General features: G+C 39.0%; 1 protein-coding gene and 1 long non-coding RNA gene across 2 annotated transcripts; both read right to left on the bottom strand.

Annotated features, from left to right (window-relative positions):
• Window positions 1-207: 207 nt before the first annotated feature.
• LOC147950173 (uncharacterized) lies at window positions 208-12,542 on the bottom strand (the record flags this gene model as incomplete). The annotated part of the gene is made up of 3 exons (XM_087512363.1): window positions 12,507-12,542; window positions 11,758-12,351; window positions 208-1,152 (listed from the first exon to the last, which is right to left on the bottom strand). Coding segments are annotated over exons 1-3 (1,575 nt in total), but the record flags the coding sequence as incomplete, so codon positions are not given.
• A 461-nt stretch (window positions 12,543-13,003) lies between these two features.
• On the bottom strand, window positions 13,004-13,731 carry LOC147950174 (uncharacterized). The gene is made up of 2 exons (XR_015596258.1): window positions 13,587-13,731; window positions 13,004-13,290 (listed from the first exon to the last, which is right to left on the bottom strand). It is a non-coding gene; the product is annotated as an uncharacterized LOC147950174 (long non-coding RNA).
• Window positions 13,732-14,333: the final 602 nt, after the last annotated feature.

Genomic DNA, 14,333 nt, shown 5'->3' on the forward strand with positions numbered 1-14,333 from the left:
GTGAGAAGCACCGGAATCAACTATGAGCGGTTTAGTTTGATTCAAGGCAAGATAAGAGTTACCGGAATTTTCTTTGAGTGCCTTAATGAGCGCATCAAGATCAGACTTCCTCACGAGGTCCGACGAGGCAGCCAGGGCAGTTCCATTCATATCCGGAGCTCGAGGGTTCAGTTCAGCAACCAATGGCTCCACACTCGCTCGATGAGCTCTTGGTGCTCCACGGTGGTTCATTGGTCGGTTTACTCGGAGGTGTGGGTGGAGAATCCAACACTCATTCTTGAAATGGCCCGGCTTCTTGCAGTGGTGACACACTGGTTCTTTCTTGTTATCTCCTCGATAGTAGCCCTTGTTTGCGGTCGCTACATCAGCTTGGTTGGCGGTTACAAGCTCCCCCTTGTTACCAAACAACCCCATGGAACCATGCTCCTTTTGAATCTGACTACACACTTCCTCCAGGCTGGGAAGCTTGTCCGACCTCAAGATATGCTTGATAAGATCGTTGTAAGATGGATTCAGCGTAAGGAGGAGGCCGAACACCTTGTCTTGTTCACGCCTCTCATTCAAGATTGCCGGATCAAGAGTCGCTGGCCTAAGCATCTCAAGCTCAGCCCAAAGGGACCTAAACTTCCCAAAGTGTTTGGTGAACTCCATGTCTTCTTGGCTTAGGTTGTTGATGGCTCTCTTGATCTCAAAGACTCGGCTTAAATTGGTAGTGTTACCAAAGACGTTTTGCAAGGTATCCCATAGATCCTTGGCCGTTTCACAATACGAGTAGGCCTCGAGTATTGGAGCATCGAGAGAGTTTTGTATGATGGCGAGAACACTTTGGTCTTCTTGAAACCACTTTTCTTCACCACTTGTGGCCACAACTTTGCCGTCTTCAGTCGGCTCGCCCTTCGGAGCTTCACTTGTTGTCACATGGGTCCAAAGCCCTCGGCCACATAGCGCCGTCTTTGTGGTCCTTGCCCACAACAAATAGTTCTCTCCTTTGAGAGTAACTGGAACAACCAAGGTTTTGGTGCTTTCCATGGAGTTTTGTCCAATGGTCAATAAGTTTACCCAACGGTTAAAGAAAAACTCAAGAGATTGAATGAACGAGTTGCGGAAGAAAGTAGAGTGAATGAAGAGTTTAACGAGAGGAACCACAAGGCTCTGATACCATGTAAGTTTAGAAACGAGAGAGTGTAGAGATCGAGTGAGTTTGAGAGTGTTCGCACGAGAGAGTAGAAGAGAGTATGGAAGTGTAAGAGAGAGAGTATAGAAGAAGAATCAAACTTCTTACTTGAAAAAGAACCTAGATACATCCTAATTATAGACAAAGTAAACAGCATATTCCTATGGGATCCTATACACGCTTTACATGACTGAAAGTGACATCCTTCCTTCTTAACATAACATGTGACTTGTGAGTTGAAATATCTTCCCACTTGCACACAAACTCCAACGGTCGGTAGGAGAAGGATCTAGAGACTTGGTTGTCTCATACAAGCCTTAGAAGACTTCAAGTGGGCTTCTACACGAGATGGTATGGTTGGCCCGATGAGAGAGAACGGTCGTTGACTTGTACGGACATGGTGATCAAGATCCCAAATTATACCAAATTCATCCCAAACTCTTACAATTAGTCAATTGCATTGGGCTGTCACACATTCTGACCCTAGAAAGAGTAACAAATCAATTTACTGCTTCGAATCAAAGTTTTCTCGGTTTTAGCCTGTTTTGGGAAAAAAGGGTAAAAGTGGTGTCTAAACACTCCAAATTCAACCCAAACTCTTGTAATTAGTAAAATGCATTGTATTGTTACATATTTTGACCCTAGAAAGAGTGACCTAGCTGTTTACTGCTTCGAAACTATGTTTTCTCTCGGTTGTAGCCTGCTTTCTCGGTTTTAGCCTGTTTTGGGATAAAACGGGTTTAAGTGTTGTCTAAACACTCCAAATTTAACACGAACTCTTATAATTAGTCAAATGCATTTTATTGTTACATATTTTTACCCTAGAAAGAGTAACATAGCTGTTTATTGCTTCAAATCAATGTTTCTCTCGGTTTTAGCCTATTTTCTTGGTTTAAGCCTATTTTGGGATAAAACGGGTTTAAGAGTTGTCTAAACACTCCAAATTCATCCCGAACTCTTACAAGTAATCAATTGCATTTGGCTGTCACACATTCTGACCCTAGAAACAGTAACTAATCAATTTACTGTTTCGAATCAATGTTTTCTCGGATTTAGCCTCTTTTGGGAAAAATGGGTAAATGTGGTGTCTAAACACTCCAAATTCAACCCAAACTCTTATAATTAGTAAAATGCATTGTATTGTTACATATTGTGACCCTAGAAAGACTGACATAGCTTTTTAATGCTTTGAATCTATGTTTTCTCTCGGTTTTAGCCTGTTTTCATGGTTTTAGCCTGTTTGGGATAAAATGGGTTTAAGTGTTGTCTAAACACTCCAAATTCAACCCGAACTCTTATAATTAGTCAAATGCATTGGATTGTTACATATTTTGACCCTAGAAAGAGTAACATAGTTGTTTACTGCTTCAAATCAATGTTTCTCGCGGTTTTAGCCTGTTTTCTCGGTTTAAGTCTATTTCGGGATAAAACGGGTTTAAGTGTTGTTTAAACACACCAAATTCATCCCGAAATTTTACAATTAGTAAAATACATTGGGTTGTCACACATTCTGACCCTAGAAACAGTAACAAATCAATTTACAGCTTTAAATCAATGTTTTCTCGGTTTTAGCCTGTTTGGGCAAAAAATGGGTAAAAGTGATGTCTAAACACTCCAAATTCAACCCAAACTCTTATAATTAGTCAAATGCATTGGATTGTTACATATTTTGACACTAGAAAGAGTAACATAGCTGTTTATTGCTTCAAATCAATGTTTCTCTCGGTTTTAGCCTGTTTTCTTGGTTTAAGCCTATTTTGGGATAAAACGGGTTTAAGTGTTGTCTAAACACTCCAAATTCATCCCGAACTCTTATAATTAGTCAATTGCATTGGGTTGTCGCACATTCTGACCCTAGAAACAGTAACAAATCAATTTACTGCTTCGAATCAATGTTTTCTCGGTTTTAGCCTGTTTTGGGAAAAAAGGATCGAAGTGGTGTCTAAACACTCCAAATTCAACCCAAACTCTTATAATTAGTCAAATGCAATGGGTTGTTACATATTTTTACCCTAGAAAGAATAACATAGCTGTTTACTGCTTTAAATCAATGTTTCTCTCCGTTTTAGCCTGTTTTCTCGGTGTAAACCTATTTTGGGATAAAGGGGTTTAAGTGTTGTCTAAACACTCCAAATTCATCCCGAACTCTTATAATTAGTCAATTGCATTGGGTTGTCGCACATTCTGACCCTAGAAACAGTAACAAATGAATTTACTGCTTCGAATCAATGTTTTCTCGGTTTTAGCCTGTTTTGGGAAAAAGGGTAAAAAAGGTGTCTAAACACTCCAAATTCAACCCAAACTCTTGTAATTAGTAAAATGCATTGTATTGTTACATATTTTGACCCTAGAAAGAGTGAACTAGCTGTTTACTGCTTTGAAACTATGTTTTCTCTTGGTTTTAGCATGTTATATCGGTTTTAGCCTGTTTTGGGATAAAACGGGTTTAAGTGTTGTCTAAACACTCCAAATTTAACCCGAACTCTTATAACTAGTCAAATGCATTGGATTGTTACATATTTTGACCCTAGAAAGAGTAACATAGCTGTTTACTGCTTTAAATCAATGTTTCTCTCTGTTTTAGCCTGTATTCTCGGGTTAAGCCTATTTTGGGATAAAAGGGGTTTAAGTGTTGTCTAAACACTCCAAATTCATCCCGAACTCTTACAATTAGTCAATTGCATTGGACTGTCACACATTCTGACCCTAGAAACAGTAACAAATTAATTTACTGCTTCGAATCAATGTTTTCTCGGTTTTAGCCTCTTTTGGGAAAAAGGGTAAAAGTGGTGTCTAAACACTCCAAATTCAACCCAAACTCTTGTAATTAGTCAAATGTATTGTATTGTTACTAATTTTGACCCTAGGAAGAGTGACCTAGCTGTTTACTGCTTCGAAACTATGTTTTCTCTCGGTTTTAGCCTGTTTTCTCGGTTTTAGCCTGTTTTGGATTAAAACGGGTTTAAGTGTTGTCTAAACACTCCAAATTCAACCCAAACTCTTATAATTAGTAAAATGCATTGGATTGTTACATATTTTGACCCTAGAAAGAGTAACAAAGCAATTTACTGCTTTGAATCTATGTTTTCTCTCGGTTTTAGCCTGTTTTCTCGGTTTAGCATGTTTTGGGATAAAACGGGTTTAAGTGTTGTCTAAACACTCCAAATTTAACCCAAACTCTTATAATTAGTCAAATGCATTGGATTGTTACATATTTTGACACTAGAAAGAGTAACATAGCTGTTTACTGCTTTAAATCAATGTTTCTCTCTGTTTTAGCCTGTATTCTCGGGTTAAGCCTATTTTGGGATAAAAGGGGTTTAAGTGTTGTCTAAACACTCCAAATTCATCCCGAACTCTTATAATTAGTCAATTGCATTGGGTTGTCGCACATTCTGACCCTAGAAACAGTAACAAATCAATTTACTGCTTCGAATCAATGTTTTCTCGGTTTTAGCCTGTTTTGGGAAAAAAGGATCAAAGTGGTGTCTAAACACTCCAAATTCAACCCAAACTCTTATAATTAGTCAAATGCATTGGGTTGTTACATATTTTTACCCTAGAAAGAGTAACATAGCTGTTTACTGCTTTAAATCAATGTTTCTCTCCGTTTTAGCCTGTTTTCTCGGTGTAAACCTATTTTGGGATAAAGGGGTTTAAGTGTTGTCTAAACACTCCAAATTCATCCCGAACTCTTATAATTAGTCAATTGCATTGGGTTGTCGCACATTCTAACCCTAGAAACAGTAACAAATGAATTTACTGCTTCGAATCAATGTTTTCTCGGTTTTAGCCTGTTTTGGGAAAAAAGGGTAAAAAAGGTGTCTAAACACTCCAAATTCAACCCAAACTCTTGTAATTAGTAAAATGCATTGTATTGTTACATATTTTGACCCTAGAAAGAGTGAACTAGCTGTTTACTGCTTTGAAACTATGTTTTCTCTTGGTTTTAGCATGTTATATCGGTTTTAGCCTGTTTTGGGATAAAACGGGTTTAAGTGTTGTCTAAACACTCCAAATTTAACCCGAACTCTTATAACTAGTCAAATGCATTGGATTGTTACATATTTTGACCCTAGAAAGAGTAACATAGCTGTTTACTGCTTTAAATCAATGTTTCTCTCTGTTTTAACCTGTATTCTCGGGTTAAGCCTATTTTGGGATAAAAGGGGTTTAAGTGTTGTCTAAACACTCCAAATTCATCCCGAACTCTTACAATTAGTCAATTGCATTGGACTGTCACACATTTTGACCCTAGAAACAGTAACAAATTAATTTACTGCTTCGAATCAATGTTTCTCGGTTTTAGACTCTTTTGGGAAAAAAGGGTAAAAGTGGTGTCTAAACACTCCAAATTCAACCCAAACTCTTGTAATTAGTCAAATGCATTGTATTGTTACTAATTTTGACCCTAGGAAGAGTGACCTAGCTGTTTACTGCTTCGAAATATGTTTTCTCTCGGTTTTAGCCTGTTTTCTCGGTTTTAGCCTGTTTTGGGATAAAACGGGTTTAATTGTTGTCTAAACACTCCAAATTTAACCCGAACTCTTACAATTAGTCCAATGCATTTTATTGTTACATATTTTGACCTTAGAAAGATTAACATAGCTGTTTATTGCTTCAAATCAATGTTTCTCTCGGTTTTAGCCTGTTTTCTCGGTTTAAGCCTATTTTGGGATAAAACGGGTTTAAGTGTTGTCTAAACACTCCAAATTCATCTCGAACTCTTACAATTAGTTAAATGCATTGGGTTGTCACACACTCTGACCCTAGAAACAGTAACAAATCAATTTACAGCTTTAAATCAATGTTTTCTCGGTTTTAGCCTATTTTGGGCAAAAAATGGGTAAAAGTGGTGTCTAAACACTCCAAATACAACCAAAACTCTTATAATTAGTAAAGTGCATTGTATTGTTACAAATTTTGACCCTAGAAAGAGTAACATAGCTGTTTACTGCTTCAAATCTATGTTTTCTCTCGGTTTTAGCCTGTTTTCTCGGTTTTAGCCTGTTTTGGATTAAAACGGGTTTAAGTGTTGTCTAAACACTCCAAATTCAACCCAAACTCTTATAATTAGTAAAATGCATTGTATTGTTACATATTTTGACCCTAGAAAGAGTAACAAAGCAATTTACTGCTTCGAATCTATGTTTTCTCTCGGTTTTAGCCTGTTTTCTCGGTTTAGCATGTTTTGGGATAAAACGGGTTTAAGTGTTGTCTAAACACTCCAAATTTAACCCAAACTCTTATAATTAGTCAAATGCATTGGATTGTTACATATTTTGACACTAGAAAGAGTAACATAGCTGTTTATTGCTTCAAATCAATGTTTCTCTTGGTTTTAGCCTGTTTTCTTGGTTTAAGCCTATTTTGGGATAAAACGGGTTTAAGTGTTGTCTAAACACTCCCAATTCATCCCGAACTCTTACAATTAGTCAAATGCATTTGGTTGTCACACATTCTGACCTTAGAAACAGTAACAAAGCAATTTACTGCTTCAAACCAATGTTTTCTCGGTTTTAGCCTGTTTTGGGAAAAAAGGATCAAAGTGGTGTCTAAACACTCCAAATTCAACCCAAACTCTTATAATTAGTCAAATGCATTGGGTTGTTACATATTTTTACCCTAGAAAGAGGAACATAGCTGTTTACTGCTTTAAATCAATGTTTCTCTCCGTTTTAGCCTGTTTTCTCGGTGTAAACCTATTTTGGGATAAAGGGGTTTAAGTGTTGTCTAAACACTCCAAATTCATCCCGAACTCTTATAATTAGTCAATTGCATTGGGTTGTCGCACATTCTGACCCTAGAAACAGTAACAAATCAATTTACTGCTTCGAATCAATGTTTTCTCGGTTTTAGCCTGTTTTGGGAAAAAAGGGTAAAAGTGGTGTCTAAACACTCCAAATTCAACCCAAACTCTTGTAAATAGTAAAATGCATTGTATTGTTACATATTTTGACCCTAGAAAGAGTGAACTAGCTGTTTACTGCTTTGAAACTATGTTTTCTCTTGGTTTTAGCATGTTATATCGGTTTTAGCCTGTTTTGGGATAAAACGGGTTTAAGTGTTGTCTAAACACTCCAAATTTAACCCGAACTCTTATAATTAGTCAAATGCATTGGATTGTTACATATTTTGACCCTAGAAAGAGTAACATAGCTGTTTACTGCTTTAAATCAATGTTTCTCTCTGTTTTAGCCTGTATTCTCGGGTTAAGCCTATTTTGGGATAAAAGGGGTTTAAGTGTTGTCTAAACACTCCAAATTCATCCCGAACTCTTACAATTAGTCAATTGCATTGGACTGTCACACATTCTGACCCTAGAAACAGTAACAAATTAATTTACTGCTTCGAATCAATGTTTTCTCGGTTTTAGCCTCTTTTGGGAAAAAGGGTAAAAGTGGTGTCTAAACACTCCAAATTCAACCCAAACTCTTGTAATTAGTCAAATGTATTGTATTGTTACTAATTTTGACCCTAGGAAGAGTGACCTAGCTGTTTACTGCTTCGAAACTATGTTTTCTCTCGGTTTTAGCCTGTTTTCTCGGTTTTAGCCTGTTTTGGATTAAAACGGGTTTAAGTGTTGTCTAAACACTCCAAATTCAACCCAAACTCTTATAATTAGTAAAATGCATTGGATTGTTACATATTTTGACCCTAGAAAGAGTAACAAAGCAATTTACTGCTTTGAATCTATGTTTTCTCTCGGTTTTAGCCTGTTTTCTCGGTTTAGCATGTTTTGGGATAAAACGGGGTTAAGTGTTGTCTAAACACTCCAAATTTAACCCAAACTCTTATAATTAGTCAAATGCATTGGATTGTTACATATTTTGACACTAGAAAGAGTAACATAGCTGTTTACTGCTTTAAATCAATGTTTCTCTCTGTTTTAGCCTGTATTCTCGGGTTAAGCCTATTTTGGGATAAAAGGGGTTTAAGTGTTGTCTAAACACTCCAAATTCATCCCGAACTCTTATAATTAGTCAATTGCATTGGGTTGTCGCACATTCTGACCCTAGAAACAGTAACAAATCAATTTACTGCTTCGAATCAATGTTTTCTCGGTTTTAGCCTGTTTTGGGAAAAAAGGGTAAAAGTGGTGTCTAAACACTCCAAATTCAACCCAAACTCTTGTAAATAGTAAAATGCATTGTATTGTTACATATTTTGACCCTAGAAAGAGTGAACTAGCTGTTTACTGCTTTGAAACTATGTTTTCTCTTGGTTTTAGCATGTTATATCGGTTTTAGCCTGTTTTGGGATAAAACGGGTTTAAGTGTTGTCTAAACACTCCAAATTTAACCCGAACTCTTATAATTAGTCAAATGCATTGGATTGTTACATATTTTGACCCTAGAAAGAGTAACATAGCTGTTTACTGCTTTAAATCAATGTTTCTCTCTGTTTTAGCCTGTATTCTCGGGTTAAGCCTATTTTGGGATAAAAGGGGTTTAAGTGTTGTCTAAACACTCCAAATTCATCCCGAACTCTTACAATTAGTCAATTGCATTGGACTGTCACACATTCTGACCCTAGAAACAGTAACAAATTAATTTACTGCTTCGAATCAATGTTTTCTCGGTTTTAGCCTCTTTTGGGAAAAAGGGTAAAAGTGGTGTCTAAACACTCCAAATTCAACCCAAACTCTTGTAATTAGTCAAATGTATTGTATTGTTACTAATTTTGACCCTAGGAAGAGTGACCTAGCTGTTTACTGCTTCGAAACTATGTTTTCTCTCGGTTTTAGCCTGTTTTCTCGGTTTTAGCCTGTTTTGGATTAAAACGGGTTTAAGTGTTGTCTAAACACTCCAAATTCAACCCAAACTCTTATAATTAGTAAAATGCATTGGATTGTTACATATTTTGACCCTAGAAAGAGTAACAAAGCAATTTACTGCTTTGAATCTATGTTTTCTCTCGGTTTTAGCCTGTTTTCTCGGTTTAGCATGTTTTGGGATAAAACGGGGTTAAGTGTTGTCTAAACACTCCAAATTTAACCCAAACTCTTATAATTAGTCAAATGCATTGGATTGTTACATATTTTGACACTAGAAAGAGTAACATAGCTGTTTACTGCTTTAAATCAATGTTTCTCTCTGTTTTAGCCTGTATTCTCGGGTTAAGCCTATTTTGGGATAAAAGGGGTTTAAGTGTTGTTTAAACACTCCAAATTCATCCCGAACTCTTATAATTAGTCAATTGCATTGGGTTGTCGCACATTCTGACCCTAGAAACAGTAACAAATCAATTTACTGCTTCGAATCAATGTTTTCTCGGTTTTAGCCTGTTTTGGGAAAAAAGGATCAAAGTGGTGTCTAAACACTCCAAATTCAACCCAAATTCTTATAATTAGTCAAATGCATTGGGTTGTTACATATTTTTACCCTAGAAAGAGTAACATAGCTGTTTACTGCTTTAAATCAATGTTTCTCTCCGTTTTAGCCTGTTTTCTCGGTGTAAACCTATTTTGGGATAAAGGGGTTTAAGTGTTGTCTAAACACTCCAAATTCATCCCGAACTCTTATAATTAGTCAATTGCATTTGGTTGTCGCACATTGTAAGTTTAGAAACGAGAGAGTGTAGAGATCGAGTGAGTTTGAGAGTGTTCGCACGAGAGAGTAGAAGAGAGTATGGAAGTGTAAGAGAGAGAGTATAGAAGAAGAATCAAACTTCTTACTTGAAAAAGAACCTAGATACATCCTAATTATAGACAAAGTAAACAACATATTCCTATGGGATCCTATACACGCTTTACATGACTGAAAGTGACATCCTTCCTTCTTAACATAACATGTGACTTGTGAGTTGAAATATCTTCCCACTTGCACACAAACTCCAACGGTCGGTAGGAGAAGGATCTAGAGACTTGGTTGTCTCATACAAGCCTTAGAAGACTTCAAGTGGGCTTCTACACGAGATGGTATGGTTGGCCCGATGAGAGAGAACGGTCGTTGACTTGTACGGACATGGTGATCAAGATCCCAAATTATACTCCCCCTCAAGCTTTAGTCATTGGACCCTATGACATAAGCTTGAACCATTGATCACCTACCTCATTAAAAACCTTAGTATATAAAACCACTTGGGAAAAATTATACTTAAGGGAAAAAGAGCGTAGGATCTCAAGGTTTGGTGAGGTCCATGAGTCCTAGCCGAGGGTGAATGTATTCGCACACTTGTGGGCTGGCCGCCTTTGTGAAAATGTCGGCTAGTTGCTCTTTGCTGTCTGTATGACATGGGAGTGTGACGCCTAGCTGAATCTGCTCTCGCACCTTGTGGCAATCGACCTCTATGTGTTTTGTTCTCTCGTGAAACACGGAATTGGTGGCTATGTGGATGGCTGCTTCGTTATCACAATGCATAGTGATAGGCTTTGATGATTCAACTCCAAGATCCTTCAATAGTGCCTTAAGCCACATGAGCTCGGTTGTTAACTTCCTCATGGCTCTATACTCGGACTCCGCACTAGATAACGAGACAACCTTTTGTTTCTTGCTCTTCCATGTGACTAAGTTTCCTCCCAAGAACGTGCAGTATCCGGTGGTTGAGCGACGATCCCCATGGTCTCCGGCGTAATCAGCGTCACAATATCCTATCAACTCGGTGCTCTTGTTCCTTCCCATCCATATGCCTTGTCCCGGAGCTCCCTTGATGTACTTAAGGATTCGGTTCACCATGTTCCAGTGGTGTCTAGTTGGGTTTTGCATGTGTTGGCTTACCTGGTTCACAGCAAAACAAAGATCCGGCCTAGTGATAGTTAAATATATGAGCTTACCCACTAGACGCCTATATCGCGTGACATCTTCGAATGGAGGCTCCCCCTTTCCGGCTGTCTTGTAGTTTTCTTCAAGAGGTGTGGTCACTGCTTTTGATCCAAGTTTTCCTGCTTCACTTAAGAGGTCAAGAGCATACTTTCTTTGTGATAAAAACAATCCTTCATCAGACCTATACACTTCTATACCAAGAAAATACTTAAGTTCTCCAAGGTCTTTAATATCAAAAACTGACTTAAGAAACTCTTTAGCTTCTTGAATACCTACCTTGTCACTTCCAGATATGATGATATCATCAACATATACTAGAATGACCACTATACCTTTGTCACTTGGTAGTGTGAAGAGAGTATGATCCGATTCTGATTTGCGAAAACCTTTCCCAAGTAAGGTTGTGCTCAACTTGTGGTACCATGCTCTAGGCGATTGTTTAAGGCCATATATTGCCTTGTTGAGCTTCAGCACCTTTCCCGGGCCTATGGTGTCCTCTAGACCAGGCGGTGGCCGCATGTAGACCTCATCTTCAAGTTCTCCTTGCAAGAACGCATTCTTCACATCCATTTGCCATAGATCCCAATCCAAGTTTGTGGCCAAGGAGAGAACAACTCGAACTGTGTGTAATTTGGCCACCGGAGCAAACGTATCTTTGTAATCCTCCCCATACGTTTGCGTAAAACCACGAGCTACAAGTCTGGCCTTGTAGCGTTCAATCTCCCCATTGCTCTTATACTTGATAGTGAAGATATACCGAGACGTCACAGCCTTCTTGCCCTTGGGTAAGTCTGATTCGTCCCATGTGTGATTTTGCACCATGGCCGTGTTCTCGGCATCAACTGCGTCTCGCCACACCTTGTGGTCCTTGGCCTCATCATATGTCTTGGGAACCCAATGCTGGTCAATTTGGCCAAGGAACACTTGATGTTCCATCGGAAAGTGTGCCAGCGTGCATACAGCTTGAATTGGGTGTGCGACGACCATGTTGTTGTAGTACACTCTAGTGTTCTTCCAGTTAGATGGGGGAAACTTGAGACGTTGGCTACGTCGAAGAGGAACTATAGTTCCCGCCTCTGAGCTAGCTCTGCCTAGTGTAATAATTTCTTCAAGCTGCTCAGCCGGTTCCTCGGATGGCACATCATTGTTGTCTCCGGGTAGTTCGGTCGAATCCGTGGGCAACTCAGTTTCGTCGTTGGTATGAGAAGTGGGTGGATCAAGGTCGGGCTCAGGGAATGGCTCAGGTTGTTCTGGTGATGCTTGACTGGCCGGCGCGTTGGTGATCCGATCATTCTCAATACCTAGCCTCTCAAGGATCACCCGGAGGTTGCGTGTCCGATCGGAAGAAGAGGTCGAGAGATTGCGAAGTTCATCCCAGTTCTTCTCATCATAAAATCCTTGTGACTCCACAAACTTGACATCACGAGACACAAGAACTCTTCTTGTCTCCGAGTCATAGCACTTATATCCTTTTTGAGTTGTAGAATAGCCGATAAACATTGCCTTAGTACTCTTAGCATCAAGCTTGTCTCTTAGTTCACCTGGTCGCAACACATAGCAAACACAACCAAATACTCGTAAATGATCAAAGTTAGGCTTTTCATTGTTCAATACCTCAAATGGAGACAAGTCGTTGAGTATTTTTGTTGGTGTGCGGTTGATAAGATAACAAGCTGTGAGCACGGCATCTCCCCAAAAGCGTTTTGGAACTCTTGTATGGAACATCATGGACCTTGCTACCTCCATGAGATGCCTATTCTTCCTTTCAGCCACCCCATTTTGTTGTGGTGTGTATGGACAGCTAGTTTGATGAAGAATTCCATGTTCGGCTAGATATTGCTTAAAGGCATGGCTTGTGTATTCTCCACCATTATCTGATCTCAAAATTTTAATCTTGGCATGATAGTGGTTAGTGACATAATTTTGAAAGCTAGTAAAAGCTTCAAGAACTCTATCCTTAGAAGGAAGCAAAGTTATCCAAGTATATTTTGATTTTTCATCAATAAAAGTCACAAAATACTTTTGATTTTCTCTAGATAAGCAAGGGGATGTCCAAACATCAGAATGAACCAAATCAAAACATTTTTCATAAATAGTAATAGATTTAGGAAAAACAGCCTTGCAATGTTTACCAAGAATACAAGCCTCACACCCATCATTTTGAAAAGAAATATTAGGGAACATTAAAGCTAAAGCTCTAGTGTGAGGATGTCCTAGCCTAGCATGTAAAATAGAATCACTAGGTTTAACAACAACCGAATTAAAACAAGAAGCAGATAAATTCAAGTCCTCAAGCATATAGAGATCACCCTTGGAACCTCCTTGACCAAGGACCTTACTTGTCTCAATATCCTGAAAATGAACCTTGTTAGGACCAAATATTGCATAACAATTCAAATCAGTAGTGGCTCTCTTAACTGATAGCAAGTTGGAAGTAAAATTTGGCATATAGAACGCTTTAGTATCTTTATCAAATAATTTCAAGTTTCCAATGCCTTTAACTGGCACTTTCTCACCATTTGCTATCACAACATTACCACTAGCCGGTTTAATATCACTCATTAACCTAGAATCACTAATCATGTGGTGAGAAGCACCGGAATCAACTATGAGCGGTTTAGTTTGATTCAAGGCAAGATAAGAGTTACCGGAATTTTCTTTGAGTGCCTTAATGAGCGCATCAAGATCAGACTTCCTCACGAGGTCCGACGAGGCAGCCAGGGCAGTTCCATTCATATCCGGAGCTCGAGGGTTCAGTTCAGCAACCAATGGCTCCACACTCGCTCGATGAGCTCTTGGTGCTCCACGGTGGTTCATTGGTCGGTTTACTCGGAGGTGTGGGTGGAGAATCCAACACTCATTCTTGAAATGGCCCGGCTTCTTGCAGTGGTGACACACTGGTTCTTTCTTGTTATCTCCTCGATAGTAGCCCTTGTTTGCGGTCGCTACATCAGCTTGGTTGGCGGTTACAAGCTCCCCCTTGTTACCAAACAACCCCATGGAACCATGCTCCTTTTGAATCTGACTACACACTTCCTCCAGGCTGGGAAGCTTGTCCGACCTCAAGATATGCTTGATAAGATCGTTGTAAGATGGATTCAGCGTAAGGAGGAGGCCGAACACCTTGTCTTGTTCACGCCTCTCATTCAAGATTGCCGGATCAAGAGTCGCTGGCCTAAGCATCTCAAGCTCAGCCCAAAGGGACCTAAACTTCCCAAAGTGTTTGGTGAACTCCATGTCTTCTTGGCTTAGGTTGTTGATGGCTCTCTTGATCTCAAAGACTCGGCTTAAATTGGTAGTGTTACCAAAGACGTTTTGCAAGGTATCCCATAGATCCTTGGCCGTTTCACAATACGAGTAGGCCTCGAGTATTGGAGCATCGAGAGAGTTTTGTA

This window comes from Camelina sativa, chromosome 1, assembly GCF_030686135.1.
Source record: "Camelina sativa cultivar CO46 ecotype springtype chromosome 1, ASM3068613v1".
Lineage (NCBI taxonomy): Eukaryota > Viridiplantae > Streptophyta > Magnoliopsida > Brassicales > Brassicaceae > Camelina > Camelina sativa.